This window comes from Pecten maximus, chromosome 15, assembly GCF_902652985.1.
Source record: "Pecten maximus chromosome 15, xPecMax1.1, whole genome shotgun sequence".
NCBI lineage: Eukaryota > Metazoa > Mollusca > Bivalvia > Pectinida > Pectinidae > Pecten > Pecten maximus.
The window spans coordinates 8,253,759-8,266,133 of NC_047029.1; the positions used below are offsets into that span (position 1 = coordinate 8,253,759).

At 37.3% G+C, this 12,375-nt stretch overlaps 1 protein-coding gene across 1 annotated transcript in view; it reads left to right on the plus strand.

Moving 5' to 3' along the window:
* Positions 1-12,375, plus strand: part of LOC117344137 (polycystic kidney disease protein 1-like 1) — a 166,798-nt gene that overhangs the window by 24,075 nt on the left and 130,348 nt on the right. The window contains exons 6-13 of the mRNA XM_033906785.1: positions 2,313-2,549; positions 2,894-3,018; positions 3,238-3,372; positions 4,224-4,343; positions 6,195-6,372; positions 6,708-6,965; positions 7,931-8,075; positions 8,673-8,891. Of these exons, the coding sequence (XP_033762676.1) occupies positions 2,313-2,549; positions 2,894-3,018; positions 3,238-3,372; positions 4,224-4,343; positions 6,195-6,372; positions 6,708-6,965; positions 7,931-8,075; positions 8,673-8,891 (1,417 nt within the window). The remainder of the gene's footprint in view (positions 1-2,312; positions 2,550-2,893; positions 3,019-3,237; positions 3,373-4,223; positions 4,344-6,194; positions 6,373-6,707; positions 6,966-7,930; positions 8,076-8,672; positions 8,892-12,375) is intronic.

Consider the following 12,375-nt stretch of genomic DNA (forward strand, 5'->3'; position numbering starts at 1 on the left):
CCAAAAGCCAAGATCAATATAATCTGAAGAAACACAGACAGTGCTAATCCATTTAGCTTCAATGGACAGCTCTGCGCAACAATAATCCTCAAAGAAAAAAACCAAGCATCCCTAATCAAAACATTCACAAATGGATATTTTTTGTGCGATATCTCTGAATTCCATTTCAGTAGATGATTATATCAAATTGATAGTGAAAGAAATTGAAAAATTTAGAGAGAGAAAAATATTAGGTGTAAAAATCATTGGAAATGCCAGAATGCAGATTAAATTGCCATTGATTAGTAACTGGGGGAGTATTTGTGGAATTTTAATCAAGGTTGGATTACTGTATAACTAGAAATTGTAGAAGAGGATGATAACAGAGGGATTTTGTATTTAAGGTTTCAGAGGTTTTGTGAGGGTTAGATGACAGGATTTGTTAATACCTTAGGGACACAGACTAGTATGGAAATGATTGAAAACAGAGACAAGTCTGAGAAAGTGTTGAAAAGGAGGTTGATCGGTGAATTGAGGAGTAATATGGGATTTTGTATCATAATAAGGCATTGGTACTGTCCTGTGGGATTGCTGGCATCACCAAATGGAACAGGGACCATGGAAATATGATATAATGAAAATCTGAATTATATAAGCTATCAAATTATACAGCCTATCACAGTATCGGACTCTGTACTATAGGAGTAATTTATTTCACTGCCTGGGAGATGCATATGGGGAAAGTGTTTTATTATAGAGGGTTAAACAATAAGGAATGGAAACAATGGGAATATGGAGTGGGGGTATAGGGACCTTCTGCATCATGAGTTGTATGTATGTAGGTCAATTCAAAGATTGTCAGCACTCTAGTGGCTTCATTTCTTGTGGAATTTTAATGAAACTTTACACACCATAATACCAAAGGACAGGCTTGCATTTCAGGGTTTTCAGTCAAGGTCAAGGTCACTGTTACTATTTTTAGCAAGGGCCAGTAGAGGACATGTATTGCTGTAGCAATACCCTGTATGCTTGTTTTGTCTGTTTACAACATGGGGCAGAAAATATGGATAATTAAATGCTGACAAACATGGAGTGGAACGCTGGATATATTTTAATGGAAACTTAATTCTAACTCCAGACTAAAAAATCTCAATGATAAGGTTTAGATCATCAGGTTGTTTTGTTGATCAAAATCTCTTAGCAACAACTTTTCAGCTTTAAGGAAATTTGGTTTCCGAGATTTTGAGATCAATAAGGGCCTCGAAAAGAAAACTGAAGAAAAACGTACATACATGTACTTTATAGAGTAAAGAAACCTATACAGGATATAGACTAAGATGATAAGATAGGATTTCAGCCTATGGCAAGATAATCCACAAAAATGAAATAGGATCTACAAAGACCCAGAGGGGGGCGAGTTTTGACAATGATTCATATCAGATTGGGGAAATTGGTTTGATAAAACGATCATATTTACCAGTTTATCTTAAAAACGATGGATTTTTTTCTTATTTTTCTTGGTAGGTAATCAGGGATCAGAAGATATTAAGTGTCAACATCCGTGTAGTGTTTAAAATTCTTACTCATGTCGGCACTAAAGGGGAATAACTACTGGTACTTAGTAATATGGCCCCATCATATATAAGGTATTTTGCTTACCTGTAACATTAAATTGTAGAACAGCTTTGTAAACTACAGGTACATCATCTCGTGTATCAGGTTCTCACATTGTACAGACAGATGACTCAATCAGGGCCGGGGATCAGGCTGAGCCTATATGTTAACTGATGATGACTGCTAAAGACAGATGATTATCTGTAGTACATAAACTGATGGTTATCACACACTGTATCTCTGGCTTTCCTCCCTCCACTGTGATGGATTGCCAAGCGGATATGTAATTACATAGCTCATCAACTTATTGCTAATGGCCATTTTTCAATTATTTACACCCTGCGAGTCCTGACAGTCTATTCAGCACTCTGGCACTGTATATTTTTTTTTAGAAATGCTCGAAAAATTCTGTACACCACACTTTTATAATAGAGGAGACAGTGAATGGCATTGTTGTTGAAGAACCAAACATGGACAATGATATTTTGAACAGAAGAGTCTACCAGCAAATATAAATGTATTATACAAAAACAATATATTATAAATTTGAAAACAATTTTTCTTTTGCTAGCTAAAAGCTATTTCTGTGGAAGTTGTTTTTCTGTAATAATGCATTGCTTATTAGATTTTATAAAAAATACAAATCCGTATTTGAAAGTGATTAGAAGAAATAATTGTGTGTGCTCTGTAAATGTACTAATTAAACCTGTTGTTTACAGTGAGGGGAACACAAGCACAGCTAACTACTCATTCTCCATGGCTGGGCAGTACGCCGTCAGTGTCCGGGTCTACAACATCCTGTATACTGAGCCGTTCACTGAAACTCTCAACTTTAATTTCCACGTGATGGAAGTGGTCAGTCAGCTGACTATCGAAATCTACAAGAAGATCACAGGGTTACCATTGCAGGGGTCCGCCCCTAACCTGTCTACCCCCGTGGTTTACTTCCAGTCAAAGTAAGTCACATATCTTATTAATTTCACTCTTTATATAATTCAGCATAATTCTCGTTTTGAAAAAAAAATCAACAAAATGTAAATCTGTTAAGCTTAAATATATGACTGTTAATGGTGCTCTATACTAAATCCTACTCTCTTATAATTAAAATTCATAGATATAATTATTTCTCTGAATAAAATACACAAATATAATTATTTGTTAATGAGTTTGAGCAAAATGAATATTTCATTATAACTGACAACTGTACTTGCATGTCCTGATTTCATTATAGAATTACATGTGCATATACTCAATACTTATCGTAGTGTTTATGCTAATTTATTGATACTTCTTTAATTAGGTGCACAGGTTCAGATGTGACATTTGAATTTAATTTCGGGGATGGAATTACAAAGCAGGTGCCGGGAAAACTTCTCCAGTATGTCGAAATTATGATGGCTGAATCTTCTCATCGCTACACCAAAGGTAATCATCTCGCATTTAATCCAAATGTTTAACTTGCACACACCTACTCTAAAATGTTTAAGTTGTACCTAAATGTTCTCGAAATGCTATGGTTAGTTTTATGATTTTGATATCACACATAAATGTGTTACATGTACATGAAATATTGTATAGGGAGGGTGTAGTATTATTTCCAGGAATAGCCTGTCTGTAATATTGACCATTACGAAATGATTTCAGAGGGAGTGTACAATGTTAGTGTAACAGCCAGGAACAGCCTCTCTGAGATGACATCATATCTGGCCATGCCCTTTTACGTACAGCTTCCCCCTCAGGGACTCCAGCTACACCCAGAGATGATCCGTACTCCGTTTGGTGAGGAGACGACCTTCACAGCTAGTGTAACTGGAGGGACGAACTTCACCTTTCGACTGGAAGTTTGGGGATCAATCTGACATCATCAATGATGCAGGTTTGTATGCTACAGATATTCTTAAAATTCAAAACATCTTATTAGTACGCTCTCAAATTTATTTTTATTTGGCTTAGTGACTTTCTCTTCATTTACTTAGTTGATTTTAAAATAGATTTTATCATTTCTCCAAGCTGAATTTCTGAGTATCAAATGAACATTCATTGGAAATAAAGGTCTGGAGAAGTAGCTATTTAAAAAAAACAACATAGATAGTAGAATAATGTAAACAGCAGAACAATGAATATCTGAACCACTCAGGTGACATTCAAATGATCAATGGTTTTGATATGTGACATTCGGGGATATACAATATTCTACTGTAAGGTAGGAAAGGTAGCTTTTGTATTAGTTGGGACCTAAAAGTAAGGACCTAAAATTGTCCCCGATTTGTTGGGACCGAAAATTGTCCCTGATTTGTTGGGACCAAAAATTGTCCATGATTTGTTAGGACCGAAAATCGTCCATGATTTGTTGGGACCTGAAGTTTTCCATGTTTAGTTAGGACCTGAAATTGTCCATGTTTTGTGAGGACTTAAAATTGTCCATGTTTTGTGAGGACTTAAAATTGTCCATGTTTTGTGAGGACTTAAAATTGTCCATGTTTTGTTAAGACATAAAATTGTCCATGATTTGTTAGGACTGAAAATTGTCCATGATTTATTTGTTGGGACCTGAAGTTGTCCATGTTTAGTTAGGACCTAAAATTGTCCATGTTTTTTGAGGATCTAAAAATGTCCATGTTTTGTTTAAGGTCCTCTGGTGACACATGAATACACACAGGTTGGCAGGTATAAAGTCACTGTTATTGCCAAGAATGATGTGTCCCAGCTAACGAAGACGGCAGAAGTAGAGGTTCTCCACAGACTCCAGAGTAAGTATCTCAATGTCAAGGTCATTCATACTTCATCACATGTATATCAAGATCATTTCTCACTAAGGTTATCTTTAGTACGTACATCTGTCCTCATATGAACCCAGCTGTTGCAAGGATGTTAAACCCCTGAAAAAAAAGCATGTCCAGGAAGTTGTGTCTCCATCCCCCTGTATTGATTATCTTATTTGCATAGGCTCCTGAAAAATACCATGTGTTCCAAAAGAATTAGCATCTTCTTGTTCATTGATGACACCTGCCATACAAATCTAGGTGAAATCTCCAACACCCGCCATACAAATCTAGGTCAAATCTCCAACACCCGCCATACAAATCTAGGTCAAATCTCCAACACCCGCCATACAAATCTAGGTCAAATCCTGGTTAAGTCACAATCTCTCAAAGGAGAATTAGGGTGGTGACAATGGAAGCATCGGGCATGTCAACAAGCTTCAAACGTGTCCGACATAATTCATATCGCATAAGGATCACAGTGTTAGAAATCCAGGCAATAGATGTTAACATCACTTTGTAATTATCCTTTGTTAATAATTAGCTACAAATTAAACCTTTACAAACATACCATAGAAAAATTGGAAGTTAATTGGGATTAGTTTGTAACAAACTTGTTATCTTTGATAGATCAGAGAGGTACCAGTATTCTTACCCAAACCTGAAACTTTTATTTTCTATTGAATGGACTTTACAAATCTTGATCGATTTAAAGCTTGTATCAGAGATTTATATTATGCCAAGTTTCAAGATTGTTGGTGATGTTGAATGTGCTCTGTACTGTATCAATACATATATGTGATGTGACATTGAACACCCCTCACGCTGCCTTCCTTTGTTGGGTTCTAGACTGTAAACATTGGTACGGAACTTGTCTCTGGGAAAACTCTACCATGAAATTACGAACACATTTGATGAATACACATTCCACTGTTATGTACGACTTGAGCCAGCTTTGTAATTAGTCTGTCCATCTTGTGCCCAACATGTGTACTGGTTGGTCTGGAGGCGAGAACCCATGGATTTTAGTCTCCTGTAATCTATGTCAGCAGTCCTCAGTCTTGTACCAGAGCGAGGGATGTAGACTTTACCTAGTCTGATTGTGTTTACTCAGTCTAACTTCCTGTATTAAGATAAAACCGTAGAAGGGACATACCATCAATCACAAATATAGATTTTCTATGCCAAAAAAATAAATCAATTTGTAATACTTTAAAAGTCTCCAACACTAGAACTGTGAAAATGTTGGGTTAAAGAAGAACAAGAGACACCATAGATACGATATATTAATATTCTAAAAGTCCCCAACACTAGAACTGTGAAAATGTTGGGTTGAAGAAGAACAAGAGATACCATAGATACGATATATTAATATTCTAAAAGTCCCCAACACTAGAACTGTGAAAATGTTGGGTTGAAGAAGAACAAGAGATACCATAGATACGATATATTAATATTCTCATGATTGTTAAGTTCTCATGATAAATTTCACTTCCCTGTCCAGGGTATCTCGTTATACATTGTGCAACCATGAGCAAATTGCGAAAAATTTCTCCAGGGTCTCCAGTCTCCTCCCATTTTCTGTCCACTCCCATCAGGGTAAACAAAACTGATTAATATAAGTTACTAGAATTCTCTTTGTATTTGTTGTGGAATAAATCAAGTTCAAGAAACTACCAGCTGGCATAGTTCAATAGACTTTTAATCATTAAACCAAATGTGTTTGTATTACTTGGCAGTTAATCATTAATCCATTGGTTGACCAGTTCTTTTCCTTTACCTTATCATTGCAGGAATCAATCCGTATGCAATCTCATGTTCAATTTTCATATTTTTCAGGAGTGAATTTAGTGCTGACAAAAACAGTTGTCGCAACATATGAAGTGTTGTTGTACAGAGCAGAAACCTTCCCAGAAAATGCGGATGTTAGTTATTTTGAGTGGAATTTTGGAGTACAGGGAGAGCCTAAACAGTCGTATGATCCATTTAAGACACACATGTACACTATACCTAGCAGGTTAGAATCTTTATCAATACATTAAATGGTTTTGTACAAAAGTACATGGATAGAACATTGCTCATCATAATAGTCAGAAGATAAGGGTAATGAGGTTATCTAAGCCTTGCTGGTACTTCAGCTTCTTATAAAGCTGATAAAGGTTTAGCAATAGGCATTCAAAATATTAAGCTAACTTTGTGCAGCGGATTGTACTAGGGATCATAACTTCAAAATTATCTTCAAATAAAAAATGGCCATTGAAGGTTCAAATTAAACCTGTATGTTGATGAAACCGTTTTTCTGTGTAACTTGTGTGAACCTTCCCTTAAGTTATTACTTTTACATTATTTCAGATATACTGTAACAGTATCTGCTCATAATTCGTTAAGTCATGTGGAATCGGAACCAATGGTTGTTTTTGTCCAATCACCTGTCAGCGAAAACCTTGAGATACGATATGATCCTAAAAAGAGACACCATATTGTGGATGAGGAGAGCTCCTTCTCTGTCTACCATTTTAGTGGTAACGACCTCTTCTATACCTGGGACTTTGGTGATGGAACTGAAAATAAAACTACCCAATCCAAGACAATGAGCCACATTTATACCAGGTAAGATAGATATCTACATCAGGTGAGACAAATATTGACATCGGGTGAGACTAATATTGACATCGGGTGAGACTAATATTTATACCAGGTTAGACAAATATTGACACAAGGTTAGACAAATATCTATACCACTGGTTAGTCATATATCTGTCCCAGGTTAGATATATCTATTAATAAGGTAAGGTTAATCCTGACAGGAAAACAACAAAGAATACCAACATAATAATCGAGCCATAATTCAAACTAAAAATATTGCTTAAAAGAGGGCAAAATATAAACAAAGATATGGATATGCAAACTTCTGAAAAAATACAGGTAGTATATAGACCACCAGTGGCCTGGAAGAGTAAATGTCTTCTGCTCATCGATGACACTCACCATACAAATCTAGGTCACGATGATACGGAACATACAAATATAGGTCGCAATGGCACCGACCATACAAATCTAGGTCAAATCTCCGACACCTGCCATACAAATCTAAGTCACGATGGCACCCGCCATACAAATCTAGGTCATGATGACACCCACCGTACAAATCTAGGTCACCATGACACCCGCCATACAAATCTAGGTCAAATCGTCGATACCCGACATACAAATCTAGGTCAAATGATAGTTAGGGTGGTAACACAAAGAAACCACAAGACATAACAATAATCATCAAATATTGGACAAATATCTACTTCTAGAATCTAGACAAGATACTTTTAGCATATACACCAACTGCTAAATTATAAATAGTAAATACTGATACAGATATATGTTAAGTTGATAGTTCTTATAACCAGATGTATAGAAAAGCTAGGTTCAATGTATTGCTTTGAATATGTACAACAAAATAAAAGATTAAGGAATAAACTAAAACAATTTAATTATTGATAATGTATTTACTTACTGAATAGGTGAATTGTATTACACAGATCATTTCACAACATTAATGAAGATTTTCCTTTTTTTTCCAGTGTGGGCGAGTATGTTATTCGAGTATGGGCAAAAAACATGCTGAGTATGACATCAGCCAGTGATAATATTTTCGTACTCAGAAAGAAGTGTGTAAAACCAGAGTTAGTCATACGTGGAGAATTTACTAAAGGAGAGAGTGTATCGGTAAGTGGTCAAGCTACTACATATACTTAGTGTGTAAGGAATTCACATATCTCAATGAACAGTGTTTTATATATGAACTGTGCTAGTAATTATCAAAGGTTTTGTAATAGACACAATTATATATAGAGACATACAACTGCTGTACCACATCTTAGACACTGTACAGGTCAACCTGCCTACAGTCTTTCTTATAGTTGTCAAATGTAACAAAAACTAACGGATATAACGATAACAGAAACAATTTATTCACCAAATGATCATAGTTGTGAGAATTTCATGACTTCACGAAAAAAATTATGTACATCAAAATAATGAACTCCTGAGTCAGTGCTGTAGGAGTTTTGTTAAAAGTTAAATGTGTGAAGAAAAAAAACTGGAAGGATGAAACTAGATATGTCAGTTATGTGTATGCTTTGTCACTCTTTCTTCATGTTTTTTTCAAACAAAAAAATTAAAGTTTTTCACCAAGCTGTCCACAATAAATTAAGTCATTCTTTAATTGAGGTTAAAGGAATATGTGATATGTTTTAGTTTGTCCTATGTCTTTCGTATCGATCGTATCAATGACTCTAAACAATATTTGACTCATATCAACAGATCCACGTAAATCGTTCTAAAGAGTTGTATGTAGAAGTGGAGCTGAAGAATGTAGACTGTGATATCACTAATGCCACAGCGTACCGGTGGACATTTTATAATGCCTCGTCAGGGCGCGAGGTGGAGCTCAACACTTTAGATGATGACGTACTGCGAAAGAAAATATTGAGAATACCAGCAAGAGTTCTGCCTTATGGAACCTATGACCTCAAAGTGACGGTAAGGTTACAGTCTGTCTGTACTTTATTGTAACTTGTTACTGTCTGTTTGTCTATCTGTGTTGTAACTTGTTACTGTCTGTTTGTCTGTCTGTCTGTAACTTGTTACTGTCTGTTTGTCTGTCTGTCTGTAACTTGTTACTGTCTGTCTGTCTGTCTGTACTGTATTGTAACTTGTTACTGTCTGTCTGTCTGTAACTTGTTACTGTCTGTCTGTCTGTAACTTGTTACTGTCTGTTTGTCTGTAACTTGTTACTGTCCATCTGTCTGTAACTTGTTACTGTCTGTTTGTCTGTAACTTGTTACTGTCTGTCTGTCTGTAACTTGTTACTGTCTGTCTGTCTGTAACTTGTTACTGTCCGTCTGTCTGTAACTTGTTACTGTCTGTTTGTCTGTAACTTGTTACTGTCTGTTTGTTTATCTGTCTGTCTGTAACTTGTTACTGTCTGTTTGTCTGTCTGTCTGTAACTTGTTACTGTCTGTTTGTCTGTCTGTCTGTCTGTAACTTGTTACTGTCCGTCTGTCTGTATTGTACCATAACTGATCACTGAATGTCTGTACAACCACAAGGTAATGCTAAGGTTACATGGTGCCTGTAGTATATTGTAGCTTACTTCACAGTGTCTATATTAGATTATGTCTGTGTTATGTGGTTCTGTCTCTATAGGGATATATTAAGTTACAAGTACTTAACCTTTACATTCTTACCATAATTGGTACTTATACATATGACCACCTGACTCCAACTCTACATTACTTCAACTACCAATGGACAGAAAAACAATACAAAATGAAACAAGTCTGTCACACTTTTAAAGCTGGCCACACTATTATAGCTGGGCACTCTGTCACACTGTTATAGCTGGACACTCTGTCACACTGTTATAGCTGGACACTCTGTCACACTGTTATAGCTGGACACTCTGTCACACTGTTATAGCTGGACACTCTGTCACACTGTTATAGCTGGACACTCTGTCACACTGTTATAGCTGGGACCACTGTCACTCTGTTCTAAGGTGGACACTCACACTGTTATAGCGTGACACTCACACTGTTATAGCTGGACCTGGTAACACTGTTATAGCTGCGACACTGTCACCTATGTTATAGCTGGCACCACATTGTTTCTAGTGGACACTCTGTCACACGTATACTGGACACTGTCAACGTTATAGCTGTACACTGTCACTCTGTTATAGACTGGACACTCTGTCATACGTAATAGATGGACACTGTAACACTGTTATAGCTGGTCACACTGTATATAGGCTGGACACTCTGTCACACTGTATAGGCTGGACACCTGGTCACACTGTTATAGCTTGGACCACTCTGTCACACTGTTATAGCTGGACACTCTGTCACACTGTTATAGCCTGGACACACTGTCCACACTGTTATAGCTGGACAGCTGTACACTGTTATAGCTGGACACTCCTGTTCACACTGTTATAGCTGGACACTCTGTCACAACTGTTATAGCTGGACACTCTGTCACTGTTATAGCTGGACACTGTCACACTGTTATAGCTGGACACTCTGTCACACTGTTATAGCTGGACACTCTGTCACACTGTTATAGCTGGACACTCTGTCACACTGTTATAGCTGGACACACTGTCACACTGTTATACCTGGACACTGTCACACTGTTATAGCTGGACACTCTGTCATACTGTAATAGCTGGTCACACTGTTATAGCTGGACACTCTGTCACACTGTTATAGCTGGACACTGTCACACTGTTATAGCTGGACACTGTCACACTGTTATAGCTGGACACTCTGTCACACTGTTATAGGTGGACACTGTCACACTGTTATAGCTGGTCACACTGTTATAGCTGGACACTGTCACACTGTTATAACTGGACACTGTCACACTGTTATAGCTGGACAATGTCACACTGTTATAACTGGACACTCTGTCACACTGTTATAGCTGGTCACACTGTTATAGCTGGACACTGTCACACTGTTATAGCTGGTCACACTGTTATAGCTGGACACTGTCACACTGTTATAGCTGGACACTGTCACACTGTTATAGCTGGACACTCTGTCACACTGTTATAGCTGGACACACTGTTATAGCTGGACACTCTGTCACACTGTTATAGCTGGACACTCTGTCACACTGTTATAGCTGGACACACTGTTATAGCTGGACACTGTCACACTGTTATAGCTGGACACTGTCACACTGTTATAACTGGACACTCTGTCACACTGTTATAGCTGGACACTGTCACACTGTTATAGCTGGACACTCTGTCACACTGTTATAGCTGGTCACACTGTTATAGCTGGACACTCTGTCACACTGTTATAGCTGGACACTCTGTCACACTGTTATAGCTGGACACTCTGTCACTCTGTTATAGCTGGTCACACTGTTATAGCTGTACACTCTGTCACTCTGTTATAGCTGGACACTCTGTCACACTGTTATAGCTGGTCACACTGTTATAGCTGGACACTCTGTCACACTGTTATAGCTGGTCACACTGTTATAGCTGGACACTCTGTCACTCTGTTATAGCTGGACACTCTGTCACACTGTTATAGCTGGACACTCTGTCACACTGTTATAGCTGGTCACACTGTTATAGCTGGACACTCTGTCACACTGTTATAGCTGGACACTCTGTCACACTGTTATAGCTGGTCACACTGTTATAGCTGGACACTCTGTCACACTGTTATAGCTGGACACTCTACCTCTCTATTATTGTGTTTTTTTCTATAGAAGTTGGTGTTATCTTGTTGCTAGTATTGTAAGAGTTTTCTTTCTTTCTTTCTTTCTTTCTTTCTTTCTTTCTTTCTTTCTACTAGTATGTTTCTAATTATCACTAGAATATCCAGGTGAGGGATGTAGACCTTTTATTGCGTCTTGTTTTTTTTGCGGCTCCACTTATAAACGGTATTGTTAAGCGTTGAACAGATACAAATGTAATAGTGATAGAATCTCGTTGCCAGTGTGGTTCAGTACTTACTGCCTATACATCAACATACCCCAACACATACATACATGTCAGATACAAAGGACCAGGTACAGGGCGACCAATTAGTGTGATCGATGCCGTTCTCACATTTTTTGCCTCCCCTGTTTTAGAGTACATGAACCACCTTACAGATCAGTAGGAAGGATCGTACATGTAGACCCCACCAGTGCCTAGTTGTGTATTATGGTTGCTCAGATGCTTTAACATGAGAGCATGTTAAGTTACACAAACCGTCTTACTTGTTGTTAATCTCTCACATCATGAGCTGCCAGGTTTTAGTATGGCATGATTTGTTAAAATTGAAAATCAATATCAAGTCAGCAGAAATTGTTTGATTGATCGTCTTTGTTTTCCTTGTGTTAATTTAATGTTTTGTTAAAATGAAGCGTGAACATTTGAGACTGTGCAAACAGATATTGCTGAAATGTATGTTATATGTGTCCCATGACACTGAATGTCATGTTAAACAGTGACACT